The sequence below is a fragment of the Mytilus trossulus genome, chromosome 2 (genome assembly GCF_036588685.1).
Source record: "Mytilus trossulus isolate FHL-02 chromosome 2, PNRI_Mtr1.1.1.hap1, whole genome shotgun sequence".
NCBI classification, from domain to species: domain Eukaryota; kingdom Metazoa; phylum Mollusca; class Bivalvia; order Mytilida; family Mytilidae; genus Mytilus; species Mytilus trossulus.
The window spans coordinates 41066092-41085931 of NC_086374.1; the positions used below are offsets into that span (position 1 = coordinate 41066092).

The 19840-nt window shown below is 32.0% G+C and overlaps 1 protein-coding gene across 3 annotated transcripts; it reads right to left on the reverse strand.

Moving 5' to 3' along the window:
* Positions 1–6382: 6382 nt before the first annotated feature.
* Positions 6383–19823, reverse strand: LOC134707252 (eEF1A lysine and N-terminal methyltransferase-like). 3 transcript variants are annotated; one of them, XM_063566859.1, is made up of 14 exons: positions 19805–19823; positions 17665–17790; positions 16911–17139; positions 15959–16167; positions 15443–15560; positions 13713–13831; positions 13232–13366; positions 12524–12710; positions 12050–12227; positions 10037–10159; positions 8963–9039; positions 8119–8254; positions 7258–7386; positions 6383–6719 (listed from the first exon to the last, which is right to left on the reverse strand). In XM_063566859.1, the coding sequence occupies exons 2-14, from the start codon at positions 17754–17756 to the stop codon at positions 6403–6405; spliced, it is 2049 nt and encodes a 682-aa protein (XP_063422929.1). In that variant the 5' UTR covers positions 17757–17790; positions 19805–19823; the 3' UTR covers positions 6383–6402. The 3 variants fall into 3 exon arrangements, with proteins under 3 accessions (XP_063422929.1, XP_063422930.1, XP_063422928.1); XM_063566860.1 differs by lacking the exon at positions 19805–19823 and having other exon boundaries at positions 10037–10156; positions 17665–18016; XM_063566858.1 differs by lacking the exon at positions 19805–19823 and having other exon boundaries at positions 17665–18015.
* Positions 19824–19840: the final 17 nt, after the last annotated feature.

A 19840-nucleotide genomic window follows, 5' to 3' on the forward strand; every position in this document is an offset into this window, starting at 1 on the left:
TACTAGTATGTCAACAACTAAGTGCTAGTATGTCAACAACAAACTGCTAGCATGTCAACAACAAAGTGACAAAAAATAAAAGTGTTAGCATGTCAAGAAAAAAGTGACAAAAACTGAAAGTGCTAGCATGTCAACAATTAGGTAATAAAAAATAAAAATGTTAGCATGTCAACAACAAAGTGACAAAAAATGCAAGCACTAGCATGTCAACAGAAAAGTGACAAAAAATATAAGTGTTAGCATGTCAACAACAAAGTGACAAAAATGAAGTGTTAGCATGTCAACAACAAAGTGCTAGCATGTAAACAACAAAGTGACAAAAATGAAGTGCTAACATGTCACAAACAAAGTGCTAGCATGTCAACAACAAAGTGCTAACATGTCAACAACTAAGTGCTAGTATGTCAACAACAAACTGCTAGCATGTCAACAACAAAGTGACAAAAAATAAAAGTGTTAGCATGTCAAGAAAAAAAGGACAAAAACTGAAAGTGCTAGCATGTCAACAATAAGGTAATAAAAAATAAAAATGCTAGCATGTCAACAAAATGTGAAGATGGAACAAACTCATAATACTTTGTTGTGTGTCACACAGTGTGATGTTATAACTTATTGTGTGGGATATTATCATCACTTCAAAATTGATACAAAAAGTATTAGTTCAAAATCTTATTTAGATTATTCTCAAGGGTGGGATTATTGTGACTTTTGAGGAATGAACAGTAACTCAACCTCCAGCATAATTTGACATATTTATGGCATTGACCATGAGGTAATGCAATAAGTGGTATACACAGCAAATTCATTTTAACCTCTATGAGTTCCAAGATTTCAACCTTACTTTTTTGTAAATCTACATTTCACACAATTTTGAAGTGGCATTGATTTGTCTTCATTTCCTTGTCATTTTTATTTAACAGACATATTTGTACGATGCCTTTTAACAGTTATGTTCTCAAATTAATTTCTAAAAGACATGCATATTTCATAAATATTTGATCAATCAGTAAAGTTTTATGCTGCTATTCCCTATACTAAAGTCTCATTATCTGAAAATTCTAAAGATAGAATAATTTATACTCCCATCTGTTTATATGGGCTTTATTATAATTGAGGATTATTGAATTAACGTTGAGTCATAGATGTACAACTGAGGTATCTTTTGTAACTCGCAAGTTTATCAACAAATCTTTTCACATTCAAAGTTACAGACTTGCATTTTGTAATAGGCACATGAACTTGTTATCTGCACAAAAAACCCAATACACCTTATCGCTATTTGTCCGCCATTACTGGACATCACAAAGTTCTCTTCAAATTTGACTTCATAATAGAAAATATCTGAAGCCACAATGGAAAAGTGATTGTTGTATGACGTCAAAAGTTCAAGTGGGACAGATTTTCAAATAGCAATAAGGTATTAATCTAAGAGTTAGACATAAATACTGAATAAGAGAAACAAGATTTATGTAAGAAGGTTGTTTATGTCAATACCAGTTGTATATTTCTGTATAAGAGAAACAATAAGATACCAAAATACCATTGCCAAAAGTGTTGTGCAAACATTCACATAAACATGTTTTTACTTCTCTTCATTTCTTAATTGTTTGGATTTTCTGTTTGCCAATTTTTATTCTAATCATAGTGTCATTTCAAATCATTAAATATCAACAGCTTGGATTAAGATATTAGTTTCGAAGATAATTTATGAATTTCATCAATAATTTTACCTTTTTACCTGGCATATTAATCTTGTATGGTTAACCATTATTGACAGATCAGTCAGGTTATCATTTGTTGTTTCATCTTGACACAATTATTACAATGTATGTCATACATTTTTCCTTTTTATTTGATCAAATGTACAGTTGAACTTTGACTTTAATCTATAAAAACATTTTCTCACTAAGCCCTGTGTCAGTTGTCAATTTAAAATAATACTGGTCACAATGATCTCAAGGCTGTTTTGTTTCAAAAATTAATCAAATGCTCATGCAAATCAAATAACATGACCAATAGTATTAGAAAATGAGAGAAAAAAATATGGAATTCTTAAGTAAAGTAGTTCAAATAAAATCATTTATGAAGAAAGTGGTTGTTGACTTGAACCATCTTCAACATAGTCATCTCTAAAATTTGACAAAATAACTATTTGAAAAAAAATTGAGGACCAATTGCTTAACTAAATTGCACAGGCTGAAATTTCTCCTGTTTTAATTATCATTGAACTTATGTTGAAAGGTAGTAATATAAAGGTTTTAATACAAGTATAACATAAACTTAACATTTCACAATGTGCTGTGAAAATGAGGTCACATTCAGATCAACTATGTCTAAAAATATGTACGCCCTACAATCTTTCCATACAGCAAATAAAGTGGTACAACTGCTAATAGTACCTGAGAAGCAGATCAAACCACATAATCTAAACACTGACCTATGAATTATGATTATGAGGTCAAGGTAATAAGAACCCTGTCGGACATCTTACAATCATTCCATACACCAAATATAGTAATTACCAGACATGATTACCTGATTACAAAAACTTATCATTAACCATTGAACCATGAAAATTAGGTCATTTTCATATCAACCCTGCCAGACAGACATGCACACCTTACAGTTGTTGCATATACAAAATACAATTGACCTTTTGGTTTTTGACCAAACCACAAAAACTAAACATTTACTAATGAATCATTCAATCAAGGTGAATGTCAGATGAAACCTGCCAGTCAGACATGTACAACATATCATCATTCCATACACCAAATATAGTTGGCCTAGAGCTTTAATATAGCAACTTAGGTACGGACTTCACCACATAACTATAACCTTGATCACTGATCCACTAAATGAGGTCTAGGTCAGGTGAAACCTACCTGATGCAGACATTGCAAGTGACATACAAACCAAATTTAGTCATCCTATTACATTGTACTCATAATAAGTGAGTATTTCATTTGACAACAAGAATGTGTCTATAGTAGAGGGGAGGCAGGACCTTTTTCGGGACATCAGGATCAGGTGTTTTTAACCACATGATTTCAGGATTGATTCTTTCGGGATCTAGGAATTCTTTTTTCTAATTTCAGGATGTCTGGATTTACATTTAATTAAATACAGGACCTTAGAATTTTGTGTTTTTTAGCCCTGGATTTCGTGATCATGACCCCTCCGACCCCCCCCCCCCCCCTCATAGTACACTGATGCCCCATTCACACTATCATTTTCCATGTGCAGTGAAAGTGGGGTAAAAACTCTTCTTTGGCATGAAGATCAGAAGGCACTTGTCATAGGTCACATGTGTACTAAGTTTCAAAATGACTGGAATTCAACTTCATAAAAAAATTAATAAGATTAACCAGAAACTTTAACCTGGTGAGGGACAGACTGACAGGTGGAACCAACCAATGGATGCACTGACTAAACAAGAATGTGTCCCAAGTACATGGATGCTCCATCCACACTATCATTTTCTATGTTCAGTGGACTGTGAAAATGGGATAAAATCTCTAATTTGGCATTAAAATCAGAAAGATCATATCATAGAGAACATTTTTACAAAGTTTCAAGTTGATCCGACTTCAAATTCATCAAAAACTACCTTAACCAAAAACTTAAACCAAAACTTTAACCTGAAACGGGACAAACGGAAGGACGAACAGACAGACGGAAGCACAGACCAGAAAATGGGGGATAATAAATGGGGCATAAAAAAAAATGCACCTTAGCATAATACATGTTTTTTTCTTTTCTTCAAAAAGTAACTAAACTATGAAAATGAGGTCAAGAACAATGGGCATATTACAGAAGGAAATTTTGTTATATGAGTTATTTGTATACATTGTATGAAGCATGCAAGTCTTCTATCATATACAATTTTAAGCTTTATACAATTTGTTTACACAGTTGCAAGATTGTAATCTATAAAGTGACTTTATGCAACACCATTCATTACTAACACCATAACAAGATACAGAGGAAACTGGACAAAAAATAAATAGGGACTGTCCATGGGACAAAGATGAAGCCCCCATTTCAATTTTATATGAATTTATAAAGAAACATAACTGAAGAACTGTAAAAGAGAGGCTACCCAAATGTGTACTTGATCTGAGTTTTGAGGTAATTAGTATTATGTATAAGTTTCAGAATTTTTTAATTTTTTTTTTGGTTGAGGCAAATTAAAATTAAAGAACAGAAACGAAAAAAAATCAACAATTTTCTCATTTGTCAAGTGGCATGAACAGTTTAAGTGGGGCTACTTAAATTCAAACTTGATCTGTGTTTTGTGGTTATAAGTATTGTTTATTAGTTTCATAACCTTTGGTTGAGGCCAACCAAAGGCAGAGGTTGGAACATAAATTAAGCAATTTTTCCATTTGTAAACAAGAGGCTCTCAAGAGCCTGAATCGCTCACCTTAATTTTTTTGTTTAAATCTCTCATCAATGATTTTTTTGGCTTTTCAATTTATTTAAATGTTCTTTGAATCGTCCTATTTTCTTCAAAAGCAAAAAAAAAATATCTCATTTTCTCCTATGTTCTATTTTAGCCATAGGAGCTATGTTTCTTGACTTACAAGGAAATAAAATATAAAATTTATACTAGATACTCTGAAACTCATTTAGCCTAAGTTTGGCTGAAATTGATACAGCAGTTTCAAAGGAGAAGATTTTTTAAAGTAAGTCAACATGATGAACAAATTGAGAAAAAAGTCTTTGAAGGGCAATAACTCCTTAAGGGGTCAATTGACAATTTTGGTCAAATTGACTTATTTGTAGATCTTACTTTGCTTAACATTTTTCCTATTAACAGTTTATCTGTATCTATAATAATACTCAAGATAACCAAAAACTGCAAAATTTCTTTAAAATCATCAATTCTGGGGCATTATACCTGAAAAACCAGTTACCCAATTCGGCTGAAAATTTCAGGACAGGTAGACCTTGACCTAATAAATACTTTAACTTCTTGTCTTATTTGCTCAAAAAGCTGGAGTTTTTGAGATATAAGCCAAAAACTGCATTTTACCCTGAGTTCTATTTTTAGCCATGACGGCCATGTTTTTTGACAAAATAGAAAATAAAACACAAACTTTATTTTATACACCCTACTGATCATTCAGTTGAAGTTTGGTTGAATTTGGTTGAGTAGTTTTAGAGGAGAAGATTTTTAAAAGTTAGCAAATATGATGAACAAATTGTGAAAATTGTCATTAAAGGACAATAACCCCTTAAGGGGTCAATTGACAATTTTGATCATATTAACTTATTTGTAGATCTTACTTTGCTGTTCATTTTTGCTGTTAACAGTTTATCTTTATCTATAATAATATTCAAGATAATGACCAAAAACTGCAAAATTTCCTTAAAATTACCAATTAAGTGGCAGCAACCCAACAATCGGTTGTTTGATTCATCTGAAAATTTCAGGGCTGATAGATCTTGACCTAATGAACATTTTTACCCCATGTCAGATTTGCTCTAAATGCTTTTGTTTTTGACATATAAGCCAAAAACTGCATTTGACCCCTATGTTCTATTTTAAGTAACGGCGGCCATGTTTTTTGACGGATCAAAAATCGAAGCACACACTTTGTGCAGGATAATCTAAGGAACAATCATGCTAAGTGTCATCCAAATCCATTCAGTAGTTTCAGAGGAGAAGATGTTTGAAAAATTGTTAACAACGACAGATGACGACGAGGACAGACGCCTGATGAAAAAAGCTCACATTTCCTTTAAGGAAAGGTGAGCTAAAAAACAGGTTTAAGCCTTTTTCAACTGATTTTTATAGTTCATTCTTATGTTGTACTGTTATACCACTGTCCCAAGTAAGGGGAGGGTTATGATCCGGCTAACATGTTTATCCCTGCCACATTATGTATGTATGTGCCTGTCCCAATTCAGGAGCCTGTAATTCAGTTGTTTTCGTTTCTTCATGTGTTACATATTTGTTTTTTCGTTCATTTTTTTAACATAATAAGGCCATTGGTTTTCTCGTTTGCATTGTTTTAAATAGTCATTTCAGGGCCTTTTATTGCTGACTAGACGGTATAGACTTTGCTCATTGTTGAAGGCTGTATGGTGACCTATAGTTGTTAATTTCTGTGTCATTTTGGTCTCTTGTGGAGAGTTGTCTCAATGGCAATCATACCACATCTTCTTCTTTTATATCAAACATGGAAAACTGGAGAAATAATTTAATTCCAACCAACATAGGAGAATAGACAGTTTCTATCTGCAATTATTGTATAGCAACAATACTGCTGTTGGGAGTATCAAAATGTATGTACCGTACCCTCCATGTGTTCCTCTATGTGTTCCACAATTACTAGACCATCTTTAATCTCTGGCAACATAGGTAGAAAATCACCATTTAAAAAATATTTATTTTTATCTGTCTACAATAACCATATTTTTGAACTGATCTGAAAGATCTATATCAGTTCCTTTTACACAAGAATTCAAATATTTTGATGTTTCAGGACTTAGTAAAGTTTGTGGATTCTTCATAGCACAGTTATCACATGTGTCATTAGTCAAACCTGTTTCACTGTTAGTCTGTTCCGTACTATTTTGTGCATAAACTATTTGGTTGACTTCCTCCTCTATATCTTTTACTACAACCTGATGAAAAGTTCCTGTAAGACGCTTAATCACAGTCTTTTTCATATCGTCATCACGGCAAACCAGATTTAAAATCAAAACCCCTGAAAAAAATAAAACTACCCAATTCAGATGAACATTGAATTTGACAAAACTGCAAACAAATATTTTTTTAACTACATGATATCCTTACTGGCATCAACAAGTCAAATTATCTATGTTTCAAGATTTTTATAAAAAATATTTTCATTTTTAATTAATGCCAGCTGTCATCAGGTTTAAAACCTTTTACATTAGTGTCAAAATAATTTATTTAATTTCTAAAAAAAAAAAGTCATTTATGCTTATCATCCCTTAATTACTGTTTTATTATTAAACTATCAAGTCATTTATTCCCATACTACAAACAAAGCCAATTGACTAACATTTTCAAAGTATACCCTTTCAGATGATTTAAGACAAGGAAGTTCTGGGAAAGGTGTGTGCACCAGTTGATGATGCTAGGTCTTATTTTTTTTACCATTTTGTTACAAATACAAATACTTTTTTAAAAGGTGTAAAAAACTTTATGTAATATGTATATCTGTCTTCTTAAGAATTTATAGCCTAACTGCAATGTAACTTTTCCCACTCTATACATACCATTTTTGTCAAGTAGTTTCTTTATGTTGAGTAGGAATTCCTCTTCTACAAATGCCTGTGGTGGACAGCTCATACCTACAGAGGTATCTTTACTGTCAACATCCAACATTATCACATGACGTTTCAAACCTTTAGTTTATAAAGAATAGAGTCAAAACAATTGAGAGAAAAGGTCACACCTAGTTACCTCAATGGCCAATTTTCACAGATAAAGTTAGGTCTATTTTTTGCTTTGGTCAATAGTAAAAAATTATATCAAATAAAAAATAAAATGGAGGCTTTAAAAAGCCTGTGCTGCTTACCTAGATCTAAGTCCATCTTCAACATTGACCACTCTCTAACATTGTAGACTATATTAAAATTCACCAGAATTGACAAAAAATTCTTTTTTGTTGATCTACTATTGCAGGACTTTTTTTATGCAATACTATTATCAAATTCTTGTTTACTGTTGCAATAAGAATTCTGCCTCATGGATATATACCCAACATCTCTTTATAATCATATCATTGACATTTTATAATGATAGTTGGAAGATTCATCCTTTTAACCAATTTGTTAATGAAAGTATAAAGACGTGTGCTGTTGATAACATATGACATAATATTGTTTTAGTAAATTCATGTAACACCTTATATATAACATGTTTGTTGTTTGTATATTATATGATTTCAACCCTGAAAACTCTCTCAGATTCACATGCTGAGTAGATGTACTTCATATTTTAACTTGAACTTGTTTGAACTGTTTGTTACAGTAATTTTTGAATTTTCATGGGAGTTCAGTATTTTTGTTATTTTACATTTTGTTGATTATGAAGATTGGGTTATTATATGAAATATCATTTAAACAAATGTTTACCATTTTCAACTTCCTTCTTTACCAATTCTATTCCATCACTAACATGTACTGTGAGGAGTTCATCCTGAATAAAACCAAACCAATCTGTTGCTATTTTGACCATAGCCTCGTCTATATCAACAACACTCAGATTTATCTGAAATAGAAAAACAAAGGATGAAATACTCAAAAGGCCAGGTTGCAATACTTTTGGCTTGTAACTTAAAAGGCCGTTGTAATAACACTGTCAGTATTTTGTTCATGGAGTATATGTTTGATTACTAGTAACTGCTGATTTCATAATGCTCAATGAAATTATCCTATGGACATCAAATATAACAATCAAGGGTGTCCATTTTTAGACAACACTGAATGAGAACTCAATTGACAAAAAAATATATCAAAATGTGTACCCAATGAGAAGTTAAAGAATTGTCAAATAGAAATTGACTGCCCAACAGATTTGATGATTGTTTACATAGTAAAACTCATCATAATAAAGTTATACTGGTCTTAAGAGTTTTCTTGCTATTTTAAAAGAATGCTTTGTGAAATCACAATTTCCATTTAAAAAGCATGCATAGTATGAATTCATATGACGTACAAAAACATATAATGTGACCATACTGAATATCAAACAATTGCTTGGTAATAAAGCTGAGTAATATGTAGCAAAACTTGAAAAGTGAAGAAGAGACAAACAGACAGACATGTTAGAATGCAATGTACCACCTTCATTGTGAGTTAGAGGTTTCATAAAAGACCTGAAATGGACAGACATATCTTAACTTTCAAATTTCTACTACATATGCATTTTCCTCCATTGAGTGAAATATAATATGCATTAAGGCGTAATATTACCAACCTGTTTAAAGTGTTGATGTAAGAATGTAGCTAGACCTCCTCCTCCAAGACCTATCAACAAAGCACTTAGTTTTCCATCTGATAATAGAAACATAAATGTCCTTGTAGTAATGATATAATTGAATATAAGAATAATGCAAGCAATAAGTTGAACAATCAACAAATTTAAATTCAAGTTCAGAAACTGCAAAGATTAAATTCTGCAAAATATATTCTTAAACCACAATTATATGAAACTATTGAAAAATGAACACTGAGACATTGTGAATTGTGAATACTAAATACTTCTTTTACTTTAAGAGGCATGCAGAAAACGTTTACAGTAAAATCTATCGGTACTGTGAGTAATTTATAACTAATTGTAACGTCCTTCCTGTTTGATGTACAATTGGTTTTGGTCAATAATGGAAATTACATACATTTGTCTTGGAATATATAAAAAACAATTATTGTCATTTGTTTACGGTAAATATTTGTTTAATTAACTTTTGAAAAACTGATATTCACCTTGGTCATTTCCTCAGTGAATAGCAGTTTGTCAAAAGTCAATAAAACCACATACTTATCAAAACAAAAGACTGTAATTGTATAATAGCAGCTGCTCAGTACAATGTCACGCTATTTTGCTCATTTGACATGCTTACTTGCCAAAACAGGTTAACACTGTGGCTTACAACTGATATCTTAAAAATATCAATATTTAGAAAACCTGATAAACTGTACTTTATTTCCCTTTCAAATATCAGGAAGATGGGATATTTTGTTGTTACAAATACATTTATAAGGATTAAATAATAATAATAAATTATATAAGGAATTGAAAGTAAAATGTGACTTATTTGTACATTGGGGTGGTGCATTCTGTATGTCGTATTATATTTTGTACAAATACATATATTTTTGATAATTTACCAACATGTCACTATAATAAACCATCTTTTTACTTACTAACTTACTCATTTTGTATTTTTTTTTAACTTTTCAATTACAATGTTAACTTTGTCAGAATAGCATATCCATGTGGCGTTTATTTAAGACGTCATCAGTAATCATAACTTTTAACTGGTTAAATTACCTTTCATCTGATGAATATCTGGGACAAATCCAAGACCAGCTATCATAGATATATGATGTTGACAAGCCAAATAATCAGGATCTATAATTAGCTTCACAGATTTCTTCCCTTTTTTCTTTCCTACTGCCAAAAAGAAAATATTTTTATCAAAATGATTCATCCCACATCGTCACTGGTGTTTTTATAGTTTATAAAATATATAAATATAGCTGCAATAAACAATGGTGACATGATTCAACTGTCCACAACTCAGTGAGAATGGACATTGCACGTAGATTTTATAAACATATTTTTGCATGAATAAAAACCAATAGGAAGCTAGAGTTCCTGGAGCCTAACATTGTGCACAATGTGTTCAATCAACAAGTCTTAAGGAGTAATTGAATACTAAGTTTATGTTTTTGATTAGATAAGATGTTGAGTAAGTGTCTCATTGGGGGACAACATAGAATTTCAATTTACTCATAATCTGAAAAAGAAAAAACATTACCCCTCTTTACTTATGATAAAATAAGGAATTCACCATTCGATTTGATTCCTTCGGCAACAAAAACATATGGATTTGAAATTGGTATAACCTAAAAGTATGTCAATTAGAAACCTGATTTAAGTTTGGCCTCTGACTGTACAATGTTAGGATATCAAATTAAAACCTGATTTTAGTTTGGCCTCTGACTGTACAATGTTAGGATATCAAATAGAAACCTGATTTTAGTTTGGCCTCTGACTGTACAATGTTAGGATATCAAATAGAAACCTGATTTTAGTTTGGCCTCTGACTGTACAATGTTGGGATATATCAAATAGAAACCTGATTTAAGCTTGGCCTCTGACTGTACAATGTTAGGATAACAAATAGAAACCTGATTTAAGCTTGGCCTCTGACTGTACAATGTTAGGATATCAAATAGAAACCTGATTTAAGTTTGACCTCTGACTGTACAATGTTAGGATATCAAATAGAAACCTGATTTAAGCTTGGCCTGTGACTGTACAATGTAAGAATATCAAATAGAAACCTGATTTAAGCTTGGCCTCTGACTGTACAATGTTAGGATATCAAATTAAAACCTGATTTTAGTTTGGCCTCTGACTGTACAATGTTAGGATAACAAATAGAAACCTGATTTAAGTGTGGCCTCTGACTGTACAATGTTAGGATAACAAATAGAAACCTGATTTAAGCTTGGCCTCTGACTGTACAATGTAGGATATATCAAATAGAAACCTGATTTAAGTTTGGCCTCTGACTGTACAATGTTAGGATATCAAATTAAAACCTGATTTTAGTTTGGCCTCTGACTGTACAATGTAGGATATATCAAATAGAAACCTGATTTTAGTTTGGCCTCTGACTGTACAATGTAGGATATATCAAATAGAAACCGGATTTAAGCTTGGCCTCTGACTGTACAATGTAGGATATATCAAATAGAAACCTGATTTAAGCTTGGCCTCTGACTGTACAATGTTAGGATATCAAATTAAAACCTGATTTTAGTTTGGCCTCTGACTGTACAATGTTAGGATATATCAAATAGAAACCTGATTTTAGTTTGGCCTCTGACTGTACAATGTTAGGATATCAAATAGAAACCTGATTTAAGCTTGGCCTCTGACTGTACAATGTTAGGATATCAAATAGAAACCTGATTTTAGTTTGGCCTCTGACTGTACAATGTTAGGATAACAAATAGAAACCTGATTTAAGTGTGGCCTCTGACTGTACAATGTTAGGATATCAAATAGAAACCTGATTTAAGTTTGGCCTCTGACTGTACAATGTTAGGATAACAAATAGAAACCTGATTTAAGTGTGGCCTCTGACTGTACAATGTTAGGATATCAAATAGAAACCTGATTTAAGTGTGGCCTCTGACTGTACAATGTTAGGATATCAAATAGAAACCTGATTTTAGTTTGGCCTCTGACTGTACAATGTTAGGATAACAAATAGAAACCTGATTTAAGTGTGGCCTCTGACTGTACAATGTTAGGATATCAAATAGAAACCTGATTTTAGTTTGGCCTCTGACTGTACAATGTTAGGATTAGAGGAGAACACCAGTCTTCTGTACACATCCCCATCCACCTCCACATCTTCTATAACATACTCTCCACTCATATCACTGTGGCCTTTACACTTAATCTGTCTCTTACCAATATCCTGTCCCAGGGACAAGAAAGGTACCTAAAGTTTAAAATAAATTATAAGTCAGGTTTTCATTACTTACAATAGAACACTTGACCTCTTTGATGATTTTGAAAAGGTAAATTATGCGTTCAACAAACACATGTACATATAAAGAATTAATGTTATTCAGATAACTGTTTTTAAAGAGTAATATACAAATACTGACTGTCACAAATAGCATGCAACAAATGAAGGTTTAGTTCTGGTACAAGAAAGATAACTCTAATATTTAAAGCATCACTTCAATGGATACAGGTATGTATAGTGAAAAAATATATTATTCAATCTTTTACCTGTACTCCTCTCTTGAAATTTGGGGGTGTCAACTCCATAACTTTGGCAGAAAGTTCTGTTTTTATACTATCCAAATCTGTGTATGTATGATCCCGATGTAAACATACAACTATCAGTCTTTCAAATCCTGCAGAATCAGAAAGCTGCATCCTACCAGCTTCTGTTGCAAACAGCCAATCTGTTTCTCTACAAAACACCAAAAATGTCATATCAAAGTATTTTTTGTATGATGATATTTCCTTATAATGATAATATGGCATTTCTTATCAGTCCTATTATTCCTTCTTAACAAACAAACCTTACTGATGTTCGCAACATCATGACTTTTAGTTAGAAAAATATAAAATTTAGAGATTCTGTATACTGTCAACTATATGTAAGGTGTAATTACCTCCCTTGTGGCACAATAAAAATTGCTAACTTCTGTCTGAGATTCTGTGTACTGTTAACTATATGTAAAGTGTAATTATCTCCCTTGTGGCACAATGAAAATAGCAAACTTCTGTTTGAGATTCTGTGTACTGTGAACAATATGTAAAGTGTTATTACCTCCCTTGTGGCACAATGAAAATTGCAAACTTCTGTTTGAGATTCTGTGTACTGTGAACAATATGTAAAGTGTTATTACCTCCCTTGTGGCACAATAAAAATAGCAAACTTCTGTTTGAGATTCTGTGTACTCTCAACTATATGTAAAGTGTTATTACCTCCCTTGTGGCACAATAAAAATGGCAAACTTCTGTTTGAGATTCTGTGTACTGTCAACTATATGTAAAGTATATCTAGGTGAGGTGGATATATCACTGTACAGACAGAGAGACACATGCTCTTTACTCATATTTCTGAAATAAATATACCAGCAATTAATAATTCAACAATTCTTACTAGCACAAAATAAAACATAGTTCAAGGCTTATAAAAATTATTAGAATGATGCTGCAATACAATTAAATATATTTGTGTACACTATTGTTCCTTACATTTTTTTTCCCTCCTTATTATATATTTCACTTTTCTGATATTTTGCCACTTTGAACTAGCCACATGACAAAAATGCTATCAACATTCACTCATCAGGTAATTTACATTTACAGCTCATTTTCTATGGATAAAAAATAAGGTAACAGTATTTTTTCTATTTCTTGCATTAAACAACATTTAAAGCAATGTAGTTTTCCATGTCCTAACCTTTTACTAATCTGCTGTCTAATTAATGCATAATACTGCATCTCCTTGAGTACTCCCTTCACTTTATCAACATCATCAAATCTCTCCACTTTATCTTCTACAGTTGATACTTCAAGGATCTATAAATAAAAAATAATTCAAGAATTGGTTGTGTTTAACTGTAAAAGAAATTTGTATTAGACTTGATTGCTGTATATGTGTAAATACAGGAGAATATATGTCCATGGTCCAGCAACCTTGTGAATTTAAGTTGTGTATTAGAATTTTGCAACACGTAAGATATATACAACATCACATTTCAATTTTACTCGTAATAACTTCACTGGCAATCATACTTCCCCTACGTGCATTCATGTATTGCAACTAAAGAACTTGTGAATATAATGAAGGTTACCTGTTAACTATAAATGTGGAACTTTATTTGTTCATGTTTCACGTCTACCTATTAAACTACAGAACAATAGTCAATAGATAAACTAACCTGTCAAATATTCAAACACTGTAAATGCAGAAATTATTGCTTGCATTTATTATTGCGATTTTGTCATTCAAGACTAAAAAGCAATTTAATTTTTTGCAAAGTTGAGAAAAATCCTGTTTAATTCAGATAAAACAAGTGCAACTGCGAGCTACTGCTCACTGATGATACCCCCGCCGCAAGTGGATAATATAAATAGTGTAAAAATATGCAAGTTTTCAGTAAACAGGAAGTTGTCGAGTGATGAATCTGAAAACGCATCACACGGTATAGCTGACTAAGATAAACCCTGAAACCAAATTTCAGAAATCCTTGTATTGTAGTTCCTGAGAAAAATGCGACGAAAAAATAAATAGTGTAAAAATATGCAAGTGTTCGGTAAACAGGAAGTTGTCGAGTGATGAATCTGAAAACGCATCACACGGTATAGCTGACTTATATAAATCCTGAAACCAAATTTCAGAAATCCTTGTATTGTAGTTCCTGAGAAAAGTGTGACGAAAATTTTCAACTTGGCTATCATGTGTAAAATCATACAAGTGTTTGGTAAACAGGAAGTTTTTAAGTGATCAATCTGAAAACGCATCACACGGTATAGGTGACTTAGATAAACCCTGAATCCAAATTTCAGAAATCTTTCTATTGTAGTTCCTGAGAAAAATGCAACGAAAATATTCATGGGACGGACTGACTGACGGATTGACGGACAGACAGAGGTAAAACAGTATACCCCCCTTTTTTAAAGCGGGGGTAAAGCGGGGGTATAATTATTTCAAAATGCAAGCTTAGATTATTGCCATTATAACACTGTCCCATTTTTCACAATAATGAAAACATCACATTATTTCTGAATTTACAGTACACAATTGTGATGTGGTATTACAATGTGTTTACATTGAAACAAAAAAAGTGGAAATAAGCAATCATATGCCACCATACATCCTTCAACAATGAGAAAACATCATACTGTATAGTTAGCTGTAAAGGTCTAGACATTAAAAATGTAAAATACAAAAACGAGAAAACTATCGGTCTACTTCATAAAAAATTTGTTCAGAAAAGAAATATGACAGACATTAACCAAAGACAACAACTATATAACAGGCTTCAGACGCTGCAGAGACACATGTCAAATACATTTCCCAGTCCTCAATCCTTCCCTAACCAGGGATAGTGGTGTAACAGCACAACATAAGAACATACTGTAAAATCAGTTGCAATACCCTTAACAATAGCCAATAGATTAACCAACCTGTTTCATGTTTGGTAACTTTTTGAACTTTGTCAGCACTACTGCAAACACTGGCATGTGGAAATCTTTGTTTTCTGAACTATCTGTACTAATAAGATGGATTCTAATTGGCCACCCACTGAAAACATGATCATTATTGTATTATTTTAGGTTAAGTAAATCATGGTAATAATTCTAAGAATTTGCCATAAAAATTGAGACTACAATAACATGAATAATTAAAATTTTAAATATTGATTGGCTAAATGAAAAGTTGCTTTCATCATTGCCTTAATTTTTCCAAAACAAGCTCATAGAAGAAAAAGCAGGAAATTCTGAACACATCTACTGACTTTTCTATATAAGAAAATATTTGTATTAATGGGCAGATGAGGGGAGTGAACATTGATAAATTAAAAATATTATGTAGATGATAATGTAGTTAATTTTTGCACACAACAAATACATTTTCCTTTTGAAAATCAATAAAAATATGAAAGAGATTACTGCACATATAAAACTGACTGAGATACTTACAGTTCAGGAAAATAAGAAAACACTTTTTTCAGTATCTGATCTTGTAGCAGTGTAATTATGATGTATCTTCCACCTTGTTTAAGGACTCGTCCTATTTCTTTAAACATGGCATCAATATCTGCAACAACAGATTCTGTTTCATCAACCATCAAGGCATCAAGAGTACCCTTATCAAACACAGCACCGAATTCACCATCTTCAAAATCCATCTGCAAAAATATTTTACCAGTAAGTTAATGAATTTTTCATTTTGCATCAAACACATAAAAAAAATATTAGTATAAACCAAGGATGTGTATAGTAAGATATACAAATCTTTGAAAAAAAACACTGAAGTTATTTTGTCTCCTTTTTTGGTGTCCACATATCCCTGTAATTGAACAGTATATGGTTGATTTACATGTTTATTAGGAGGAAATTTTAACAAAATTAAAATTTCGTGTATATATTCATTGATTATAAAATAAATATTATATATATATGTGTATGTTCTTTTCGGCCCTTTTCTGTAAATCGTTAGACAGTCTTGTGTAGACTGTATATTCCATTACCTAGTCATGGCGGTTCTATTAAAAGGTGGAAATTTTTAAAACATTTACATATACATGTAAATCATGTATAATGGGTTATTTTAGCCATAAATGAAGGGTGTCATGTCTTTGGCCGTATGGTAAGGTGAGACTTTGAAAAAGTGCGTTCCAAGCGATGCCCTCGTGAAATATGATTTTTTTAGGGTGAAAAATCTTCATATCTCCCTCAGGCACTGGAAATAAATGTATAATATTAAACTTTATCTTCTTGTTTAAATTACACATTTAACTTTATCTACTTGTTAATATTCAGCGTTATATAATTGTTCATATTTAACTTCACTTTATTAACTTGTTCATATTCAACTGTATCTCCTTGTTACTGTTCAAATCTTTATCCTTGTTCATATTTAATTACTAACCTGTTTCACATCTTTTTTAAGAAATTTCATATCAGGTCTTTTATTTTGGTTTTTGTCTATCATCTGACGAATAACGATATCACTTATATCAATGTTAACAATACTATGGTAACCAACATCATACAAATTTTCACTAATGACAGAATTTCCACAGCCAACAACCAGTAATTTATCTTTGGGCTTTATATATTTGTGTAAAACTCCACACAATTCAGGATATTCTCCATACCTGTTAATATCAATCATACATTTTAAATAACACAGATTCCTCTAAAATTTAAATTCATAGCACAACCTCCCCCCTTTCCCATCTCAGCTGTGTCAGTACATATAGAAATTTGACAAAAAGCTAAAAAGCTAAAACTTCTGTTATTTGTACAAAATAAATCTTTGTCTGTGAAACATATATATATATGCACGTGTGGTATGACTAAAGTGAAGACCTATTATATGTAGTATGCATTCATTACACTTGTGTAGATTTGGACCTTAAAAGTACAGGCATCTACTTCTTTGTAAGTCAAATTTTAATAGATGATAAGTGAGTGAGTGGGAACAAAATATTTCCTTGCAAAATAAGATGCGCAATTGGTAATACTATTTAAATCAAAAACTCATTATTTATCTTAATCATTAACTTTACATAGAGTATAAGCAAACATGGTAAATGTGTATCATGTGTTCATGCATATCTTCAGTTTAAGTACATTTCTTCTCTAAAAAAAGAAAAAGAAGCAGTAATAAATTAAGTTACCATTCAAAAGCTTTTGTTCCTCTTTTTTTGAAGAAGTTGTCCCAGTACTCTGGAGAATGAAATTCTGTGTGGCTTTGAGGCAGAAGATTCATCTTATTGGATTGATAAAGTTTATCTTCCTTTCTTCTGTCAATACAATACTGATAGCATGAATATGAAAGATTGAAGATTTACTGAAATAATCAAATGGTACAATTCATGGCTGAAGGGGATGTGTACAAAACAATGAAACCGAAACCTAATTACATATAAATTAGTATGTACTCGTCAACATGTGCTTAAAAAAAATATTTATTCTTGAGATGACTTCTCTTACAAAGTATGTGAACTGCATTGTTTTCATGATTCTCATACTTCATTGCACTTCTGGCCAGTATGTTTATTGAATTTGTATGCAGTACACCTAATAAATAGTTTGCCATACATCTTCTGACATCAGACTCGGACTTCTCTTGAACTGAATTTTAATGTGCGTATTGTTATGCTTTTACTTTTCTACACTGGTTAGAGGTATAGGGGGAGGGTTGAGATCTCACAAACATGTTTAACCCTGCCGCATTTTTGCGCCTGTCCCAAGTCAGGAGCCTCTGGCCTTTGTTAGTCTTGTATTATTTAAATTTTAGTTTCTTGTGTACAATTTGGAAATTGGTATTATGGCGTTCATTATCACTGAACTAGTATATATTTGTTTAGGGGCCAGCTGAAGGACGCCTCCGGGTGCGGGAATTTCTCACAACATTGAAGACCTGTTGGTGACCTTCTGCTGTTGTGTTTTTTTTGTTTTTGTTGTTTTTTTTTTATTTTGGTCGGGTTATTGTCTCTTTGACACATTCCCCATTTCCATTCTCAATTTTATCTTAGGTAACTCCCTACCAAGTTATTTGACATTTATTATCGGCTTTAAACTAGGTATCAGTAACTTAGAGTACTCTTAGATCTGTACTTTTTGTTGTTAGAGTTGAGGGATTGATACATATGCACCCTAGCTACCATATTGGGAGTCTTTTTGTGTGATATTTCTGCTCTATATTGATTTAATGACTTAAACCTTCTTCAGCAAATTATACATAATTTATTGAAAACTTTTTCATTTGTTAGTTTGGTACAGAAAGTACCGGTACCTAATATCTTGGCCTCTTTAAACATTAGATTGTATATTTAGAAAATTTGTTAGTTATTGTTAGTTTTCAAAATTATAAAATATACAAAATAGATATTTAATGTGCGTATTGTTATGCATTTACTTTTCTGCATTTGCTAGAGGTATAGGGGGAGGGTCAAGATCTCATAAACATGTTTAATCCCGCAAAATTTTTGCAACTATCCCAAGTCAGGAGCCTCTGGCCTTTGTTAGTCTTGTATTATTTTAAATTTTAGTTTCTTGTGTACAATTTGGAGTTTTGTGTGGTGTTCATTATCACTGAACTAGTATATATATTTGTTTAGGGGCCAGCTGACATGCTGAAGGACGCCTCTGGATGTGGGAATTTCTTGCTGCATTGAAGACCTGTTGGTGACCTTCTGCTGTTGTCTGCTCTATGGTCGGGTTGTTGTCTCTTTGACACATTCCCCATTTCCATTCTCAATTTTATTAATCATTTTAATTTTACAAGATAATAAAATAATGATGACATCTTGAAAGGCTATCACCTTTTTTTCCCTTTGATGCTTTACATCAACGCAGGAAGACGTCAAAGCAAAAATTAAAATAGCCCTCATAGACGTCATAATAGTAACCTAACACTTACAGTGTGACACTCCTATTTTCATGTAAGTCTAACCGGCACCTATACAAATCAACCTAACACTTACAGTTAGACTTACAAGTCTGAGAGAAATTATAGTACCAAGCTAGGATCAGGATAGTTGAAGGCGTTCACTGTATGATAGCTAGCTCTAGTCTCTATTGATTTTCCAATATACTAGTCTATATACCTCAGTCTAAATTAGTCTAAATTATATATAGCACATGTATAATGTAGCATGCATGTGTAGCTTCAGGGATAGAAGTGTAAATCAAGACAGCATTAAAATTAGGAAGAACCAACGACTTGAAGAGGATAAAAATATATGTATATGTTATTCTTAGCTTCATAGTATAGTAGATTTGAAGTACAATACTATTTTTCTGAAGTATTACCATCAATCAACAAATTCCGTTTTATCGTAACTTCTC